This window comes from Oncorhynchus gorbuscha, linkage group LG14, assembly GCF_021184085.1.
Source record: "Oncorhynchus gorbuscha isolate QuinsamMale2020 ecotype Even-year linkage group LG14, OgorEven_v1.0, whole genome shotgun sequence".
Lineage (NCBI taxonomy): Eukaryota > Metazoa > Chordata > Actinopteri > Salmoniformes > Salmonidae > Oncorhynchus > Oncorhynchus gorbuscha.
Window position 1 is genome coordinate 41,555,631 of NC_060186.1, and position 20,709 is coordinate 41,576,339.

General features: G+C 42.7%; 1 protein-coding gene across 1 annotated transcript in view; it reads left to right on the top strand.

The window, feature by feature from the left end:
• Positions 1-20,709, top strand: part of LOC123994946 (prolyl endopeptidase-like) — a 51,775-nt gene that overhangs the window by 13,147 nt on the left and 17,919 nt on the right. The window contains exons 8-9 of the mRNA XM_046298080.1: positions 3,282-3,473; positions 19,086-19,283. Coding sequence (XP_046154036.1) covers positions 3,282-3,473; positions 19,086-19,283 — 390 coding nt within the window. The remainder of the gene's footprint in view (positions 1-3,281; positions 3,474-19,085; positions 19,284-20,709) is intronic.

Sequence of the window (20,709 nt, forward strand, 5' to 3'; positions counted from 1 at the left end):
TAGATTTGTAGTAGTTATTCCCCTTGCGCTGCAAGGGCCGTGGCTTTTGTGGAGCGATGGGTAACGATGCTTCGAGTGTGACTGTCGACGTGTTCCTGGTTCGAGCCCAGGTAGGGGCGAGGAGGGGGACGGAAGCTATACTGTTACACTGGCAATACTATAGTTCCTATAAGAACATGAAATACAAATGGTATAGAGAGAGTCCTATAAATACTATATTAACTACAACCTAAAACCTCTTACCTTCGAATATTGAAGTCTCATGTTAAAAGGAACCACCAACTTTCATATGTTCTCATGTTCTGAGCAAGGAACTTAAACGTTAGCTTTTTTACATGACACATATTTTACATGGCACACATTTTTACATGGCACATATTACTTTCTTCTGAAGCCGGCGACTGAGGTGATATACTCCTTAATGCAATTGGATGAATCCTGGAACATACTCCAGTCTGTGCTAGCAAAACACTCCTGTAGCTTAGATTCCGCATCATCTGATCACTTCCATATTGAGTGAGTCGCTGGTACTTCCTTCTTTAGTTTTTGTTTGTTTGTCTGCAGCAGGAATCGGGAGGATAGAATTATGGTCAGATTTGCCAAATGGAGGGCGCGGGAGAGCTTTGTATACATCTCTAATTAGCAGCCTCTGTGTTAGTGATGGCTGTTTAATAGTCTGATGGCCTTGAGATGGAAGCTGTTTTTCATTCTCTGTCCCAGCTTTGATACACCTGTACTGACCTCACCTTCTGGATGATGGCGGGGTGAACAGGCAGTGGCCTTCCTGTGACATCGGGTACTGTAGGAGTCCTGGAGAGTGGGTAGTTTGCCCCCGGTGATGCGTTGTGCAGACCGCACCACCCTCTTGTGAGCCTTGTGGTTGTGGGCGGTGTAGTTGCCGTACTAGGTAGTGATACAGGCCGACAGGATGCTCTCAATTGTGTATCTGTAAAAGTGTGTGAGGGTTTTGGGTGACGAGCCAAATTTCTTCATGTTCCTGAGATTGAAGAGGAGCGGTTGTGCCGTCACCACACTGTCTGTGTGGGTGGACCATTTCAGTTTGTCAGTGATATGTACGCAGAGGAACTTAACTTTCCACCTTCTCCACTGCTGTCCTGTCTGTGGATAGGGGGTGCTCCATCTGCTGTTTCCTGAAGTCCACAATCATCATCTTAGTTTTGTTGATGAGTGAGGTTATTTTCCTGACACCACACTCCCAGAGCCCTCCCCTCCTCCCTGCAGGCTGTCTCGTTGTTGGTAGTCAAGCCTACTCCTTTTGTGTCGTCTGAGTTGTAGGCGTGCATGGCCATGCAGTCATGGGTGAACAGGAAGTACAGGAGGGGGCTGAGCATGCCCCCTTGTGGGGCCCCAGTGTTGAGGATCAGGAGCTTAATGATGAGCTTGGAGGGTACTATGGTGTTGAATGCTGAGCTATAGTCAATGAACAGCATTCTTACATAGGTATTGCTCTTGTCCAGATGGGATAGGACAGTGCAATGACACAGATGTGTCAAGTTTTGAGGGAGTGTGCAATTGGAATGCTCACTGCAGGAATGTCCACCCAAGCTGTTACCAGAGAATTGAATGTTAATTTCTCTACAATAAGCTGCCTCCAACGTCGTTTTAGAGAATTTGCCGATGCGTCCAACCGGCCTCACAACCTCCGACTTCGTGTAACCACGCCAGCCCAGGACCTTCACATCTGGCTTCTTTACCTGCGGGATTGTGTAAGACCAGCCACCTGGACATTAGATGAAACTGGGGAGTATTTCTGTCTGTAATAAAGCCCTTTTGTAGTGAAACATTTATTCTGATTGGCGGGGCCTGGCTCCGTGGTGGGTGGGCCTTGCTCCCAAGTGGGTGGACCTATTCTCTCCCAGGCCCACCCATGGTTGCACCCCTGCTCAGTCACTCAATCATTTGAACTTTTTTGCTATTTTTATATTGGGACATAAAACTAAAACTTAGTTGGCTCACAGGTGGCTAAGCTCCTTTTTTTTCCCCCTCGTGGAGCCGGGCCCGGAAGCAGATCTGTTTTATCATGTGCTTTCTCATTTGCTGCATACCGACACAGCTTGGCTAAATTGTAACCATGAAGCGGCCATGGTGTGCATAGCCTGTGGGGCTCAGCCAGGACTGTTGCTTTTGGAACTGAATTAAAACATTTTAACAATGTGATTTAACCTATTTGAAGTTTGGAAAATAGATGGCAAAAATTGTTAAATGCTTGTAAACTGCTTACAAGGTCCCCATTGACTGCTGGCAATCTACCAGACATGCAGGTTTCTGCTAAGGTGAAACCTGTGGTAGGTTGATGACAGCGTCTGTCTGCTATACAGCGAAGCCTAATCAGACATGCCATGCTCATCAGGGTTCTTACAGGGAACATGAAATTATCCAAATAATTTGCTTGTGGTTCACGCAGCTCAAATTATACTGTATGTAACAACTCAATTGGACTTGAAACAGCGATACAAATCTAACAGTTCAACAAAATACATTTTAAAATGTCCTTTTCATTTTAAACTTCAGTGGTGCAGCTAATGAACCAAAACATTAATCTTGAGGTGACGGGTGGAGGGGGTGTAAAATGCAATCTGACATACTGTGTTTATTTTAATACAAAACATTACTTTGTCATTGAAAGTGACAAATTACCCAATGGATCATGATAATTTTCTAGTTAAAAAAAAGAGCATTAGGCTAAAGCATAGGCTGCTGATGTGAATAATTGTCAGCAAACATTTTAATTTGAAGTCAATCTACATGGTTGGGAATTTATTTTGGACTAATTGGTTAATTACGTTAGATTCAGGCCTGGACAATTCCATTCCTCCGGGGCCTGATTTGATTTGGTGTCACTTTTCCCCCATCCCTAGCAAACACACCTGATTTTAAAGCAATTGCATTTTTAACTGAATATGTTTAGTTGAGTATTGGAGTCAGGTGTGTTAGCTGGGGCAAAAGTGTGACACCAATCAGGCCCCCCGAAGACTGGAGGGTCCCGGGCCTGCATCATGGTATGCACACGTGACAATTGGTGTGATGGTCGACATGCTAAAAAAAAATAAAGGCCTGGCCCTAATCATGACATTATTTGTTTTGCCATCTTGGCTATAAATCATGCCAAATCTCCCTAGATTTTTTTTCTTCATTTGAGCTCAATGGGAAAACCTGGTTAAATGGGCAAAATCCATCCATAAGCAGATCTTTTGATTGGCCCTCTGTGTGCATCGCATTAGATCACTCATCGTATCCTCTTGTATCTCTTTCTTCTCCAGGCCTGTTGCCGTGGGTGAAGCTGATAGACAACTTTGATGCGGAGTACGAGTACGTGACCAATGAGGGCACAGTGTTCACCTTCAAGACCAACCTAGAGGCCCCGCGCTACCGCCTCATCAACATAAACTTTGCCCAGCCTGCCCAGGCCAACTGGAAGGAGCTTATCCCCCAGCACGACAAGGACGTCATCGGTAGGTCACAGACAATGAAAAGACAGTTTTACGCAAATAATATACTTTATACAGAAGCTAGACAAAAATAAATAATTTCCATTCACTGCCAACAAGTGATCTTTAAAAGGCAGCCTAATGAAGATGTTTTGATTAGATCGAAGGAATTGTCCGTAGGTCTCCGAGACAGGATTGTGTTGAGGCACAGATCTGGTGAAGGGTACCAAAACATTTCTGCAGCATTGAAGGTCCCCAGTGGCCTCCATAATTATTAAAAGGAAGAAGTTTGGAAACACCAAGACTTCATAGAGCTGGCTGCCCGGCCAAACTGAGCAATCGGGGTTGAAGGGACTTGGTCAGGGAGGTGACCAAGAACCCGATGGTCACTCTGACAGAGCTCTAGAGTTCCAATGTGGGGATGGGAGAACCTTCCAGAAGAACAACTATCTCAGAGGTCGGCCGATAACTCGGAATGGCCGATTTAATTAGGGCCGATTTCAAGTTTTCATAACAATCGGAAATCTGTATTTTTGGGCGCCGATTTTAAAATATATATATATATATATATATATTTAAAGGCTTCCCTTTTTGTTAATCCACCTGTCGTCTCAGATTTTGAAATGATACTTTACAGCGAAAGCAATACAAGCGTTTGTAAGTTTATCGATTGCTCGACGAAACAATAAGTACACAAAATAGAAGCCACTTCCTGGTTTGATTTTTCTCAGGGTTTCGCCTGCAATATCATTTCTGTTATACTCACAGACAATATTTTGACAGTTTTGGAAACTTTAGTGTTTTCTATCCTAATCTGTCAATGAAATGCATATTCTAGCATCTGGTCCTGAGAAATAGGCTGTTTTATTTTGGGAACGTTATTTTTAAAATAGTGCCCCCTAGCTTCGAGGTTAACTGACTTGTTCAGGGGCAGAACGACAGATTTTCACCTTGTTAGCTCGGGGCATCTAATCTTGCAACCTTACAGTTAACTAGTCCAACGCAATAACGACCTGCCTCTCTCTCATATCACTCCACAAGGAGACTGCCTGTTACGCGAATGCAGTAAGACGAGGTTAGTTGCTAGCTAGCATTAAACGTATCTTTATAAAAAATCATAATCACTAGTTAACTACACATGGTTGATATTACTAGATATTATCTAGCGTGTCCTGCGTTGCATATAATCTGACTGAGCAATACAAGTATCTAAGTATCTGACTGAGCGGTGGTAGGCAGAAGCAGCCGCGTAAACATTCATTCAAACAGCACTTTAGTGCGTTTTGCCAGCAGCTCTTTGTTGTGCGTCAAGCATTGCGCTGTTTATGACTTCAAGCCTATCAACTCCCGAGATTAGGATGGTGTAACCGAAGTGAAATGGCTAGCTAGTTAGCGCACGCTAACTAGAGGGACGGAAGCTATACTGTTACACTGGCAATACTAAAGTGCCTAAAAACCTACAGTGCCTTCGATAAGTATTCAGACCCCTTGACTTTTTAAACATTGTTAAATTAAAGCTTTAGTCTACATTGGATTAAATTACTTATCGAATGCACTGTAGGTTTTTACCAAACATTTTTTTGGTAAAAATGCCCAGTCTCTTTTAGTTTTCAATCTAGACTTTGGAATGATCTACAGAGCCCTGTCAAAGGATCTCAGGCTGCGTCCTGGCTCGTAGGGATATTCAAGATCAGAGATATAGGACGATTTAATAAAACATTTAAATCTATTCTCAAAGTGACTGGTAGCCAGTGTAGAGAAGCTAAAGTAAGTGTGATATGGGTACATTTTATTTTGCCTGTTTAAAAGCTGAGCTGCACCATTTTGAACTAATTTTTCAAACTAATTTTGCCCCGTGGGCCGCATTCTGTTGTTAAGGAGGTCCGCGCTGAAATTTGGTTATATTTCCTTGCTGTCAATATTTGCAAAAAGTAGTCCTCACGGTTAAAAAATATATAATGTTTACTCAAACCAACTACGGGTTGGATTGAACCCCTTTTGGGGCCTAATGTTTGACACCCCTTAACTAAACAATGCAGTGATTTCTGGCAGACATTAATACAGAGTTAATTTTATTCCCTCACGCCTAGATTACTGTATGTATAACTTTCTCCAGATCAGTGACTAAAATAAATACTTGACTTTAGCTGTCTCTTAGATGATAAAAGCAGGACTGGACAAACTTCTTTACATGCATCTCAAGGTTTAGGTCAGGTTCAAAGAAGACACCAATGTTTCTGGCCGCAGGCTTTACATTGGTTGACTAATGAGGTGTGGGACAAATATCATTGAGCTTGAGAACATACAACATTTGAGACATACAACATTTGACGTCAGCAAGACACTTAAGGTTAGCTATGCTAGCTTGGTCATTGAGTCTGATTGGTAAATACAGCTGTGTGTCAATCATAACTAAATGTAATGATTGCGCATGATAAATGGAAGCATGTACTGAGAAAAATGGATGGGGCCCAGAATTGATACCTGCGGGACACCGTAGTGAATAGGTGTTGGGGACAATATTGAACCACCCATGCTCACTGAGAAACATCTACCACATAGATATGACCTGAACCACTGGTGGGCAGCGTGAGAGATTCCTACCCAGCCGGTCAACAAAGATGTTATGATCAATAGTATCAAACGTGTCACTGAGATCCAAAATAACTACAATAGAGCTGACGTGACTATCATTAATGTGATCACTGCTATTCATCAATTTAATTACCTACTCTGTTTAATTATTACTCAATTTAATTAATCATGTAACATTGCACTCATTCGGAATTTGGGGCACCACTGGAGGAGTTTGTTTAATGAGTCACCATTTCCCGAATGAACTCAAGAATATAGATATACTAGTCATAAATTAGTCATTTCCTCATATCAGTCTCATTCTGAACATCGTAGACTGCACAAATCTGGGTCTCACTAATCATTCCATACCACACACATTTATTTGATTATTTATTTACTAACAAGATAAATGAATGTGGTGTGTGTGTATACAATGACAACCTAGCGGACCAACACGAAGTGTTACACAAGATGGAGATTTAGAGAGTGAGAGCAAGGGAGAGGGCAAGAGAGAAAAGCAACACTTGGATACATTTGGGAACTATACTTATAATAGCCCTAATACCTTGCCCCGAACTGCCGCTCTTATGGGTAAGAAGTGTAATGCATGTATTTACGTGTTGAAGGTCTTCGTTGGGTTTCTTTGTTGGGCCCAGGCCTTCGTGGGTTTAGTGAGAAAGGTTCGACAGAGGCCTTGTTCTTTGGCTGACCGTCTCCTTCGTTCTCGGGTGTAAGTATCTGATTGTCCACAAGATGTCACAATGTCCTTTCTCTTAGTTGTCATTTTCCTTGTATTCGTTCTGGAAGAGTGGTCTTCTGATGGACGGCTAATCAGCGGAATAGATGTTCCCATGGGGAATGGGGATGAAAGCAGTGTAGACAAACGATGACTTGAAGAGAATAACCAGATAGTCCTGCTTGAATTCCTCATCTTAGATACAGTACTCAACCGTAGCATTGATTGTTAAGAGGTTCCTTTGTCTTCAATCTTATGTTGCGTTTTCAGGGTCGTGACAAATCGTAGACCTCGGCTGCAGCTCGTGGTCATCCTAGTCAGATATATTATTTATTAACTCAAATGCTTTATACCCTCAAGTAAAAAGGGGGCGTTTCCATCTTGCTGACACCTCTGGGTTCCCTGGGGGCGTAGCTAGTTTCGAGGCAATGTATCAGAATTTACTATGATCTCGTTTGGAGAGCTAAAAATCACAATTTTATCGTCACAAAAATATTCTCTTTATCCTGGATACTTCACGCTGTGTGGAAAAGATGTAAACATGATATAGACCGTATGAAAACTCTTCAAGTTACATCTTCATTTAATGTTTAATGACATGACAAAGTAGACATTAATCTTCCACATTCCATCTCTCATCATTACCAAAATTCGGAGGATGAAATGTATTGTCTTCATGGTGTTGAGGGAGAAGTTTTTGCTCCTGCACCACACTGTCAGGTCATTGACCTCCCTGTAGGCTGACTCATCGTCACCGGTGATCAGGGCAACCACCATCGTGACGTCAATGACCTTGATAATGGTGTTGTGCTTGGTCACACAGTCGTGGGTGAACCGGGAGTACAGGAGGGGACTAAGCACACATCACCTCCACCACGCTGACCCTTAACACAGGGATGTTGCCTACCCTCACCACCTGGGGTCAGCCCGTCAAAGTCCAGTTGCATAGAGAGGTGTTCAGACCCAGAGTCCTAAGCTTGGAGGGGATAATGGTGTTGAACGCTGAGCTGTAGTCTATGAACAGCATTCTCACATAGGTATTTCTCTTATCTAGTTGGGTGAGGGCAGTGTGGAGAGCAATTGACATTGATTGTGGTCATCTTAAAACACCCAGTCCTCTGGGTCAGCGACGGCCCTCACACCCGGCTCGATGTTGTCAAAGCGTGCATAAAATGCATTGAATTCGTCTGGTAGGGAGGCGTCGTTGGGCAGATCACGGTTGTGTTTTCCTTTGTACTCCGTAATAGACTAGCCCATGCCACGTGTCGGAGCCTGTGTGATCTGATTCCACCTTATTCCTGTATTGTCTGCGGAGGTCATAGCGGGCCTTCGTGTACTTATTGCTGTCTTTGGCTGTAGCATCAGTGTTTTCTGCGATAGCTCTGTGTGCTATATATATCACACACACCCTATACCATTCAAGTTTGGACACACCTACTCATTCCAGGGTTTTTCTTTATTTTTGCTATTTTCTACATTATAGAATAATAGTGAAGACATCAGAACTATTAAATAACACATGGAATCATGTAGGAACCAAAAACGTGTTAAACAAATCAAAATATATGTTATATTTGAGATTCTTCAAAGTAGCCGCCTGTTGCCTTGATGACAGCTTTGCACACTCTTGGAATTCTCTAAACCAGCCTCATGAGGTAGTCACCTGGAATGAATTTCAATGAACAGGTGTGCCTTAAGTTAATTTGTGGAATTTCTTTCCTTAATGCATTTGAGCCAATCAGTTGTGTTGTGACAAAGTAGGTGGGGTATATAGAATATAGCCCTATTTGATGAAATATCAAGTCCATATTATGGCAAGAACGGCTCAAGTAAGCAAAAGAGAAATGACAGTCCATTACTTTAAGACATGAAGGTCAGTCAATACAGAAAATGTCAAGAACTTTTAAAGATTCTTCAAGTGCGGTCGCAAAAACCATCAAGCGCGATGATGAAACTGGACATAGGAAAGGAAGAGGACCGCCACATGAAAGGAAGTCCCAAAGTTATCTGCTGCAGAGTATAAGTTCATTAGTTACCAGCCTCAGAAATGGCAGCCCAAATAATTGCTTCACAGAGTTCAAGTAACAGACACATCTCAACATCAACTGTTCAGAGGAGACTGGGTGAATCACGCCGTCATGGTCGAATTGCTGCAAAGAAACCACTACTAGAAGAAGAGACTTGCTTGGGCCAAGAAACATGAGCAATGAACATTAGACTGGTGTAAATCTGTCCTTTTGGTCTGAGTCCAAATTAGATTTTTACATTCCAATTGCCATGTCTTTGTGAGATGTAGAGTAGGTGAATGGATGCTCTCCGCATGTGTGGTTCCCACTGTGAAGCATGGAGGAGGTGCGGTGATTGTGTGGGGGTGCTTTGCTGTTGACGCTGTCTGTGATTTATTGAGAATTCAAGGCACACTTAACCAGCATGGCTACCACAGCATTCTACAGCGATACGCCATCCCATCTGGTTTGGGCTTAGTGGGACAAATTTGTTTTTCAACAGAACAATGACCCAACACACCTCCAGGCTGTTTGAAGGCTATATGACCAAGAAGGAGAGTGATCGAGTGCTGCATCAGATGACCTGGCCTCCACAATCGCCGAGCCGAGTGCGATGGGACAAGGAATTCCTGGCCGGCCAAACCCTCCCCTAATTCGTACGACAATTGTGCACCGCCTCATGGGCCTCCCGGTCACGGCTGGCTTTGACACAACCTGGGATCAAACCCGGGTCTGTAGTTTCGCCTCAAGCACTGCAATGCAGTGTTATGACCCTTGCTCAGCCGATGCATTTTCTATTGAAGCCGGTGACTGAGGTGGTTCACTCTTCAACGTTATTGGTGGAGTCATTAAACATATTCCAATCAGCACTAGCAAAGCAGTCCTGAAGCATACCCTCAGATTCTGGTGACCATTTCTCAACTGAGTGAATCGTGGGTACTTCCTGTTTCAGCTTTTGCTGAAACTGAGTCGTGATCTGATTTGCAGAATGGAGGACGAGGGAGGGTCTTGTAATGCTTGCTTGTGGGTAGAATAGCAGTGGTCTAGGACTTAATAGCCCCTAGTGGATTGGAGACGTGTTGATGAAAGTTGGGCATCAAGTGACTTATTGATGCCGACTTAAAATTGCAGATAGTTTGTAGCCTTGCACAGTTTAAGCGCCAGCTTATTATTTTTATTGTCCTGTGGTGAAATGTTTACAGCATTCCCGATAACAGCTGAAAACTACCTCGGGAGGTAGAAGGGCCGGCATTTGACCATAAGGTATTCCAAGACGGGTGAACAGTGGGTTGACACTTCCATCGTGTTGGAATTACCACATCAGTTGGAGTTGATGAGGCAAACGCCTCCCTCCCCCCTCGATTTCCCCGACTTCACTGTCCAGTGTGGCCAATGAGAATTGAGAATCCGAGTTGAATAGCCGTGGGGGGGTATCTTGTCTGAGAGCCATGTTTCTGAAAAGCAAAGAATATCGCAATTCCGAGAGTCTCATTGGTAGCAAATTCATTTTATTATCAAGTACTTGTGCCAGTAGAATGGAGGGTTTCCCTTTCACCCCCCTCTCTTGCCTCTGTAACGCCAGCGTTACCTCTTCGGTAGCCTTAAAATTGGGTTGGAATTACAGAGAGAGCCCAGGGCAGATTAGCTGATGTAGAAGCCAGAATAGGGGTAAGTAACTAAAGATCTGATGTTCAAGAGTTCTTGTCGGTTGTAAGAAATAATAGAGGATAGATTACGGGTAAGTAGACTAAAAATAAACAAGATTTTTCACAAAATAGCGAAGTTGGGCCAGAGCTTGCAAACCGGTGACCTTTCAATAAGGCGCCATGGTGAAATAGGCTGGAAAGGAGCCAGAGGTCAGGAAGCTATTTACAATGAACAGAATGTTGGGGCCAACAGTAGGCATAACCTCTTTTAGTAGTCTAGTAGGGCTCACGTATATGGAGTTGCCGTATGTGCTTCCTGACCAGAAATGCTGGTATGGTGTCAGCTACTGTCAATCGGAGTTCTAATATTTTCTATCTTTTCTGTAAAGAATCGTAAAAAAAATTGCAGAGATCAGGTAATGCGAGCATGTCACTGTTAAGCCAGCCGCATGCTTCCCACCCGAAACTGTTCGGTACAGTTTGTGCATATTATTAACGTTTTGGATTATGGTTCGGGTTTTGTCGGCTATTTGGGTGCACATTTTTTTTCTCTATGCCTCTTTCTGTGATTGGTCAACTGCAGGGGTGCTTCTTGTCGATTCAGCCCAAAACTCCGTGTGGATTCAGCATGGTGAATGACAACGTCATGCATCGATTGACTGATACGATTCCAGCCATGCATTATATAAACACTACCATGTAAATGCCAAATCATGGAGGGAGATTGCAGAGACGCTGGAGTCCGACCCGACCACTTGTTTAAAAAAAAGTGTTCGCAACCAGTTCAAGGCAAAGAAAAGAAACAAGGTCCGCAGTGGAGATGCTGGTGGAAAGGCTTCTCCAGGAATGTTGCTGGCTTTTACGGCAGGTGAAGCAACATGTTATCTTCACCAAAGGATGGGGTATGTTGTATTTTTCTATTGTAGTTAACGAAAAGGGTAGCCATGTTTTGCCAACAATAGCAAGCCAGCTAGTGCTAGCTACTTGGCTGGCTAATGGCTGGATAGCCTAGCAGAATAGTCGTGCAGGGGAAGCAAGCCAACCAACTAAACTAAAGAGCTTTTCAACTTCTGATTTAAACCATTTTGTCATAAAAAGAAAAACATAATCTTCCCAAAGTCAATGTTTGGTAGCAAGGGTCAGCTAGTCAAAATGTTGCAAATGTTTGAGCAGAGTTGAGTAGCTAGGCCAGGCCTACTCAACTCTGCTCAAACGTTTGCAACATTATATAGTCTATTGTGGTCTCGTTTTAATGATATTTGATGTTCATTAATGTTTTGAAATGTGTACTAAATAGCCCTCTACTCTTTTTTTATTTTCAAGGAACAAACACCAGTGAATGGAGACGGCACCTGGTTTTGTTCTCTGTACCCCAGCACTTCCTGTTCACCGGCCCCAAGCACGACCTCTGTCCCCAGTACTAACTGGTGACTGGCCCCCAGCCCATCTCCCACACTGAGTTGCAGTGCAGAATTAGGAACAATCTCCATGCAGGACTTGGGCAACTCTATCCTGGGCCCACCTCCGAGAACTACTCCACTGGCTTGCTCCTCACCGACGCCACAGAGCAGCAGCAGTAGTAGCAGGGGTGTGAGAAGAATGGAGAAAAGGGCTGCAGACTCTGTCTGGACATCAAGATCTGGACAACATCATGCACCAAGCCACCAGCTTGTCCCAGAGGTAAATAAATCAAAATGTCAGACTTTACTCTGATCTCCTTTCCTCTCTTCTGTTTTATTTTTTCCTCTTCACCATGCACACTCTCCAGACACTCCTAATTTCCCCCCTCTTCTCATCCTCCCCACAGGGTCCTGGCACCTATGGAGGAATTCGATCACCAGCTGCATGAAATTAACAACTTGTTCTGTTCAGATATCTCAGAAGTCAGACAATAGACACTTTCATTTCTATTCCATACGCACTTTTTTCATTTACATGTCTGTTTTACTATTGTTCTGGAATATTTATATTGCTGTTAAATATTTATATCTACACTCTTGACACTATATTTGACCCTTTTGTTGTTTACATGTCTGTTCATGGCAGACACAAATATTTGTAACTACACTTTTACACATTTTATTCCATAGACACTTGTTTTACATGTCTGTTCTCAACAGACACTTTAGTATTGTGGTATATTTTCAGAAGCAAGAATAAAGGTGTATTTGTGTGCTGAAAAAGCACTGACATTTCTTAATTTCAATACAAGTTGTTTCAATGGATTATATTTGAACATCAATTGCTGACAACGACTTTACAGGCTTGTGGTATAGTTTGGTCTAATCTAAATTACTGCACACTGAGGCATCCCAGAATCGGGTTGAATTTTATTAACAAGATTTAAAACTACTGGTTACAGTGCACTCAAAGAACTAAGTGTGCATCCATCAAGAACCTTCATCCTTGAAGATGACGCGATGATGCCGAATGCATACTCTAACTCTCCGACAACGAGAGGGGGTAGTTCCAGGTATGCCCAGGTTTATTGAGATGTTACCTGTCATTCAGGAGGTGTCCAAGAGAAAGTCATATTAGGTAAACAAAAAAAATATACAATTTTCCAGGATGCAAAAGCCTTGATAAAATGGCACTTGTCATAAAGAGGTGTATGCATGTATGCAGTAACAAAGGAAATTAGAAACAGAGAAGTGAAATTTATTCCAACTTTCTCAACATACCTGGATAAGGGTTCTCGAGTGAGGTTCTCATGTAGGGGAAAAGCTTAATCTCTGAGGAAAATATGAGGACTTGGCATTGTGGTGCCTAGCAGGACAGCTGGCGGGGGAGTCTTCTGCAACAGTTTGGACTCAAAATAACTTTTAACACTCCCATAGCTTTCTCGGCTTTATGCACCAACATACACCATTGTGAACCTGCAGTGGGCATCTTCTCTGTCTCTGTGTTTATTATACAGTGCATTCGGGAAAGTATTCAGAACCTTTGACTTTTTCCACATTTTTGTTACATTGCAGCCTTGTTCTAAAATGAATTCAATTTAAAAAATGACAAAGCAAAACAGTTTTTTAGAAACATTTATTGTTTACATAAGTATTCAGACCCTTTGCTCTGAGACTCGAGACTGAGCTCAGGTGCATCCTGTTTCCATTAATCATCCTTGATGGTTTTACTTGATTCGAGTCCATCTGTGGTAAATTCAATTGATTGGACATGCTTTGGAAAGTCACACACTTGTCTATATAAGGTCCCACAGTTTAGTGCATGTCAGAGCAAAAACCAAGCCGTGAGGTTGAAGGAATTGTCCGTAGAGCTTCGAAACGGGATCGTGTCGGCACTTCTGCAGCATTGAAGGTCCCCAAGAACACCGTGACCTCCATCACTCTTAAGTGGAAGACGCTTGGAACCACCAAGACTCTTCCTAAAGCTGTCTGCCCAGCCAAACTGAGCAATCGGGTGAGAAGGGCCTTTGTCAGGGAGGTGACCAAGAACCTGATGGTCATTCTGATACAGCTCCAGAGTTCCTCTGTGGAAATGAGAGAACAGGATAACCATCTCTGCAACATTTCACCGATCAGGCTTTTATGGTAGAGAGGCCAGACGGAAGCCACTCAGTAAAAGGCAGTAATATTACAGCCTGCTTGGAGTTTGCCAAAAAGCACCTAAAGGGGGCATCCTGAGTCACGCAGCGGCCTAAAGCGATGCGCAGTGCTTGAGGCGTCACTACAGACCCGGGTTGGATCCCAGGCTGTGTTGCAGCCGGCCGTGGAGCACAATTGGCCCAGCGTCGTCAAGGTTAGGGGAGGGTTTGGGCGGCCAGGATGTCCTTGTCCCATCGCGCTCTAGCGACTCCCTGTGGTGGGCCGGGCGCATGCACGCTGACTTCGGTAGCCAGTAGTGCAGTGTTTCTTCCAGCACATTGGTGCTTCTGGGTTAAGCGGGCAGTGTGTCAAGAAGCAGTGCGGCTTGGCAGGGTCGTGTTTCGGAGGACGTGTGGCTCTCAAACTACACCTCTCCCGAGTCCCATCACTGCAACTCCCGTACAGACAAGACTGTAACTACCTATTTGGATATTACAAAATTGGGGAGAAAAAGCGGTACATGTGTCTTATTTCATCAAAACAGGAAGCTTAAATCATCAGACAAGTTCAATGCATGTAGTTGATTTTATTAAAATGTGTGTCTATATATGGAAAAATACATGTTTAAACATTTCCACCAATCAATTGGTCGAAAGAACAGATGACTTTCGGTTGACCAAGATTTAATTTAGTCTGGGACAGTACTAAAAGGATGTATATTTGGCAACGATTGGGCGCTCGTATCGCTGTCCTCTAGAGTTAGAGTTTCAATTGGTAAACCGTACCGCCAGGGATCTGCGTTTACCATGAATTCTTTCCCCATTCTCTCTGGATCTTCACCTTTGTCTTCTTTTTCCATTAAGCACCAGATTTTCGTGCATTGATCTAGTCTGTATATCAAGTAGGGATCTGCTCAACAACTTGTTCTCTCTCTTAAGTTAATTAATGTCAGCTTCGTTAACTTTGATGGTACCCTTCCGCTTTTTAGTTTCTCTTTCCAGTGTTACATAGTTCTCATCACTCATTTCAAGGCATTCATCTCATGTACACAACCGTTAAAAAGTTTGGGGTCACTTAGAAATGCCCTTGTTTTCCATGAAAACATACATGAAATGAGTTGCAAAATGAATAGGAAATATAGTCAATACGTTGACAAGGTTATAAATAATGATTTTTAGTTGAAATAATAATAGTGTCCTTCAAACTTTGCTTTCGTCAAAGAATCCTACATTTTCAGCAATTACAGCCTTGCAGACCTTTTGGCATTCTATTTGTCAAAGTAATCTGAAGAGATTTCACCCCATGCTTCCTGAAGCACCTCCCACAAGTTGGATTGGCTTGATGGGCACTTCTTATGTACCATACGGTCAAGCTGCTCCCACAACAGCTCAATGGGGTTGATATCCGGTGACTATACGAGCCACTCCATTATAAACAGAATAATTGCTGACCGATTCTTCCCTAAATAGTTATTGTATAGTTTGGAGCTTGGGGTCATTGTCCTATTCTAGGAGAAATTGGCTCCAATTAAGGCACGCCCACAGAGTATGGCATGGCGTTGCAAAATGGAGTGATAGTCTTCCTTCTTCAAGATACCCTGTACACATCCGAGAGATGGAAAACAGCTTCTATCTCAAGGCCATCAGACTTTTAAACAACCATCACTAACATTGAGTGGCTGCGGCCAACATACTAACTCAAATTTCTAGACACTTTAATAGTTAAACATGGGATGTAATAAATGTATCACCAGTCACTTTAAACAATGCCACTTTATATGTTTATATACCCTACATTACTCATCTCATATGTATATACTGTACTCTATACCATATACTGCATCTTGCCTATACCGCATGGCCATCGCTCATCCATATATTTATATGTATATATTCTTATTCTTTCCTTTACACTTGTGTATAAGCTAGTGGTTGTGAAATTGTTAGATATCACTGCACTGTCGTAACACTCGCATTAACATCTGCATTAACCATGTGTATGTGACCGATTTGATTTGAAATCTCCCACTTTACCACCACCAAAGCACCCCAGACTATCACATTGCCTCCACCATGCTTGACAGATAGCGTCAAGCACTTCTCCAGCATCTTTTCATTTTTTCTGCGTCTCACAAATGTTTTTCTTTGTGATCTGAACACCTCAAACTTATATTTGTTTGTCCATAACACTTTTCCAATCTTCCTCTGTCCAGTGTCTGTTCTTTTGCCCATCTTAAATCTTTTATTTTTATTGGCCAGTCTGAGATATGGCTTTTTCTTTGCAACTCTGCCTAGAAGGCCAGCATCCCGTAGTCGCCTCTTCACTGTTGACGTTGAGGCTGGTGTTTTGCGGGTACTATTTAATGAAGCTGCCAGTTGAGGACTTGTGGGGCGTCTGTTTCTCAAACTAGACACTCTAATGTACTTGTCCTCTTGCTCAGTTGTGCACAGGGACCTCCCACTCCTATTTCTATTCTGGTTAAAGGCAGTTTGCTCTGTCCTATAAAGGGAGTATTAGACAGCGTTGCTGAATATAGAGAGACGGTAGGCAACCCTGTTCCGGGAGTGCAGCAGGTACTGCAGGATTTTGTTCCAACTAGGAACCACATTGAGCTACTTAGTTAATGCGTCAGTTCAGTGATTTCCTAAATTCAACACACCTAAACTAAACTAAATGCATGCTCTTCACCGATCGCTGCCTGCACCTGCCCGCCTGTCTAACATCACTACTCTGGACGGCTCTGACTTAGAATACGTGGACAACAACAAATACCTAGGTGTCTGGTTAGACTGTAAACTCTCCTTCCAGACCCACATCAAACATCTCCAATCCAAAGTTAAATCTAGAATTGGCTTCCTATTTCGCAACAAAGCATCCTTCACTCATGCTGCCAAACATACCCTTGTAAAACTGACCATCCTACCAATCCTTGACTTCGGTGATGTCATTTACAAAATAGCCTCCAATACCCTACTCAACCAATTGGATGCAGTCTATCACAGTGCCATCCGTTTTGTCACCAAAGCCCCATATACTACCCACCATTGCGACCTGCACGCTCTTGTTGGCTGGCCCTCGCTTCATACTCGTCGCCAAACCCACTGGCTCCATGTCATCTACAAGACCCTGCTAGGTAAAGTCTCCTATTATCTCAGCTCGCTTTTCACCATAGCATCACCCACCTGTAGCACGCACTCCAGCAGGTATATCTCTGGTCACCCCCAAAACCAATTATTTCTTTGGCCGCCTCTCCTTCCAGTTCTCTGCTGCCAATGACTGGAACGAACTACAAAAATCTCTGAAACTGGAAACACTTATCTCCCTCACTAGCTTTAAGCACCAGGTCTCAGAGCATATTACTGCACCTGTACATAGCCCTCCTATAATTTAGCCCAAACAACTACCTCTTTCCCTACTGTATTTATTTATTTTGATCCTTTGCACCCCATTATTTTTATTTCTACTTTGCACATTCTTCCACTGCAAATCTACCATTTCAGTGTTTTACTTGCTATATTGTATTTACTTTGCCACCATGGCCTTTTTTGCCTTTACCTCCCTTATCTCACCTCATTTTCTCACATCATATATAGACTTGTTTCTACTGTATTATTGACTGTATGTTTGTTTTACTCCACGTGTAACTCTGTGTCGTTGTATGTGTCGAACTGCTTTGCTTTATCTTGGCCAGGTCGCATTTGTAAATGAGAACTTGTTCTCAACTTTCCTACCTGGTTATTAAATAAGGGTGAAATAAATCAAATGTAAAAATAAAACACCTGGTCTTCCCGGGTTGCCTACCTCTGCTATAGGTTCTGCATTTAAGAACTACACCTTGTCCAGGCCCGTAGAAATTCTGTTCGGGCCAGTAGAGTTTTGGCCGACTGGGCCAGTGAGAAAAGTTAATGTTGGACTCTGGCGTGTTTCATATGCAGCCAGGTATCGAACTGACTGAATAAAGTCAATCTCATATATCCTTTCCAGTCATAAATCATACAACATAGTTATATATTCATGGTTTCGTATATAAAGCAAAGATCTCGTTTGTATTTTCGATATGAAGTCCATCAGGACTTGCCAGACAGTGGCGTTAAAGTGAGTGAATCGTCAGTTGCCTACTGAATTGCATCGGTAAGAGCTGTTCATTTGGCTCCCTAATTTGCACACTGGAAGGCTTTTTGCCAATTAATCTGCAGATAAATTATGAAAACATTAGATGACGATGGTGAATCCTCCTCGCTGCAGGAACAATATGTAGGCTGGTGGAGAGAGAGCCTCACTCTGGTCCAAAATATAATATAAGAAAACAGATTGAATTGTTTTAAAAGCTAATGATACTTATATGATATTTTCAAAGATATTGATTTAGTGATTTAATGAAAAGGTTGACAATAAGAGTAATAAGAGTAGTCCACTGCTGCTTTCTGTGTAGTAAAGGCCATGATTAACACCTGCTTCATTATTCAATCAGTCCTGCATGGCAGGTAGCTGAGAAAATGCCTCTTAAAAGGAAGCTTGAAGCCTGCAGTCCAAATTAAAATGTTCCTGTGTTTTATATCATATTGTACAACAGCTGATGAAACTAACACTGCCAAAGTGAAAATGTGTAATCAGTGTTATTTCCTCATAGTTGCTGGTTGAAAATACAATCTAGCATTTCAATGTACCAGAGGCCACCAAAATAGTGCCTGGCTACTTTTTCTATTTGGCTGGCTACTCCATGTGCTTTTGGAAAACACTGTCAATGTCAGTGGAAATAATAAAATCATTGCATATGAACTACTTATTATTTAGATATCTTACATTCAATAAACCAATCTTGACATGGGTAGCTGCCAGATTGACAGAGGTATTCAGGGGAGTTAAAGGAAGATAAATTAAGTGATTTACATTAACCACACCACGGGACATAATATGCGTTCCATGTCCTCTGTTGCTAATTATGACAGGGAGGAATGGAGCACTACCAGACCGACAGTCAGTCTCTATTGGTTTTGATCAGGTCCTCAGTAAATAACAAATGCTATATACTCTCTAGGAGTATTCTGTTAACCACATGATCATGGTTATTAAAAATGTAGATTGTTTGACTAACCCTTCTTGCGTTCTCTCTCATTCACTCCCTCTCCCAGTGTTTGCCACCTGTACCTACTCCAGCCTCCTGTTCGTGTGTTTCCTGCACGATGTGAAGAACGTCCTTAAGATGTACCGTCTGAGCTCGGGGGAGGAGCTCAGGACGTTCCCCCTGGATGTGGGCTCTGTGGTGGGCTTCACCGGACGCAAGAGGGACTCTGAGATATTCTACTACTTCACCTCCTTCCTCTCGCCAGGTAGGCTATCAAAGACCAGGGCTCAAAACTGCGACCCAAACACCTATTCTTAATCGGTCGCTAGGGTGCCAGTGGAGAAAATAAGTGTTGTTTTTGTTCATGTTAGTTTTTGGTTTACAATGTGCTTTTATTATCAAGATGTATTCAAACACAATGGATATGCAGACCAGGAGACCTATTTATAAAATAAAATCTGAAGTCTTGGTTGAATCTTTGCGATGTGCAGTGCATTGTTTGAATATACATTTCTAAAGGCATCCCCAAAAACCTTCTCAGTTAAATGTTGACTAAAGAGTAGGCCTACCTGGCAGACTGATATCATGATGATTTGTTTCAATGACAGCGCATTTGTTTTGGAAACTCTGCCATCACATGTAGCCTACACTGTACAGTACAAAAACACTGCTAGCCAAACACAACGTGTACTTGGACGCTCCCGCCCAAAAATCTTTTGATTGTTCCCAGACCTCAAATGTGCTTTAACCTGGGCTGTGTCTCAATGGGCTGCGTCTCAATCCACCACATCCGCCGATGTCGTCCTTCCGCATCTGTGGTGCAAGGTGGCAGAGCTAGAGCAGTGTTTATCAGACCATGAGACATCCTGAAAATCAGTTCTTCTCACAAAAACGGCAGTAGCGTCCAAAAGGTTTGGCCGACAAACTATTATGAACACTCTATTGAAAGCTGACTCACGAACACAGTGGTTTTCCATTTTGGCCAGTTAAAAAATGAATGGAACTACAGTGCATTCGGACAGTATTCAGACTCCTTGACTTTTCCACATTTTGTTACGTTACAGCCTTATTCTAAAATGTATTAAATAGTTTTTTTCCCCCATCAATCTACACACAATACCCCATAATGCAAAGCAAAAACAGGTTTTTAGAATAGTTTTAATTAAAAAAAAATAATAATAATTGACATCACATTTACACAAGTATTCTGATCCTTTACTCAGTACTTTGTTGAAGGACCTTTGGCAGCGACTACAGCCTCAAGTCTTCTTGGGTATGACGCAACAAGCTTGGCACACCTGTATTTGGGGAGTTTCTCCCATTCTTCTCTGCAGATCCTATCAAGCTCTGTCAGGTTGGATGGGGTCTCTCAGGCCCGCGTCCGCTGCACATGATCTTGATTTACAGATCTTTTACCAGAGATATTTGAATGGGTTCAAGTCCATGTTGTCAGCATCACTAAAATCTTTCTACCCATCAAAAATGGCAAAACGGAAGGTATCAAGGTGGGAGTCGGAGTATTTGTTCACGGAGGTAGCTGGAAAACCTGTGTGTCTTCTGTGTGGAGAAAGTGACTGAAAGAGTATAATCTGAGAACAAACTTCCTTCATGCACATTTTTTTGGCAGAGGCTCAAATCTCGTCTGTTCCAAATCAGGCCAGGCTGCTGTCAATAGTTTTATTTTGCAGAAG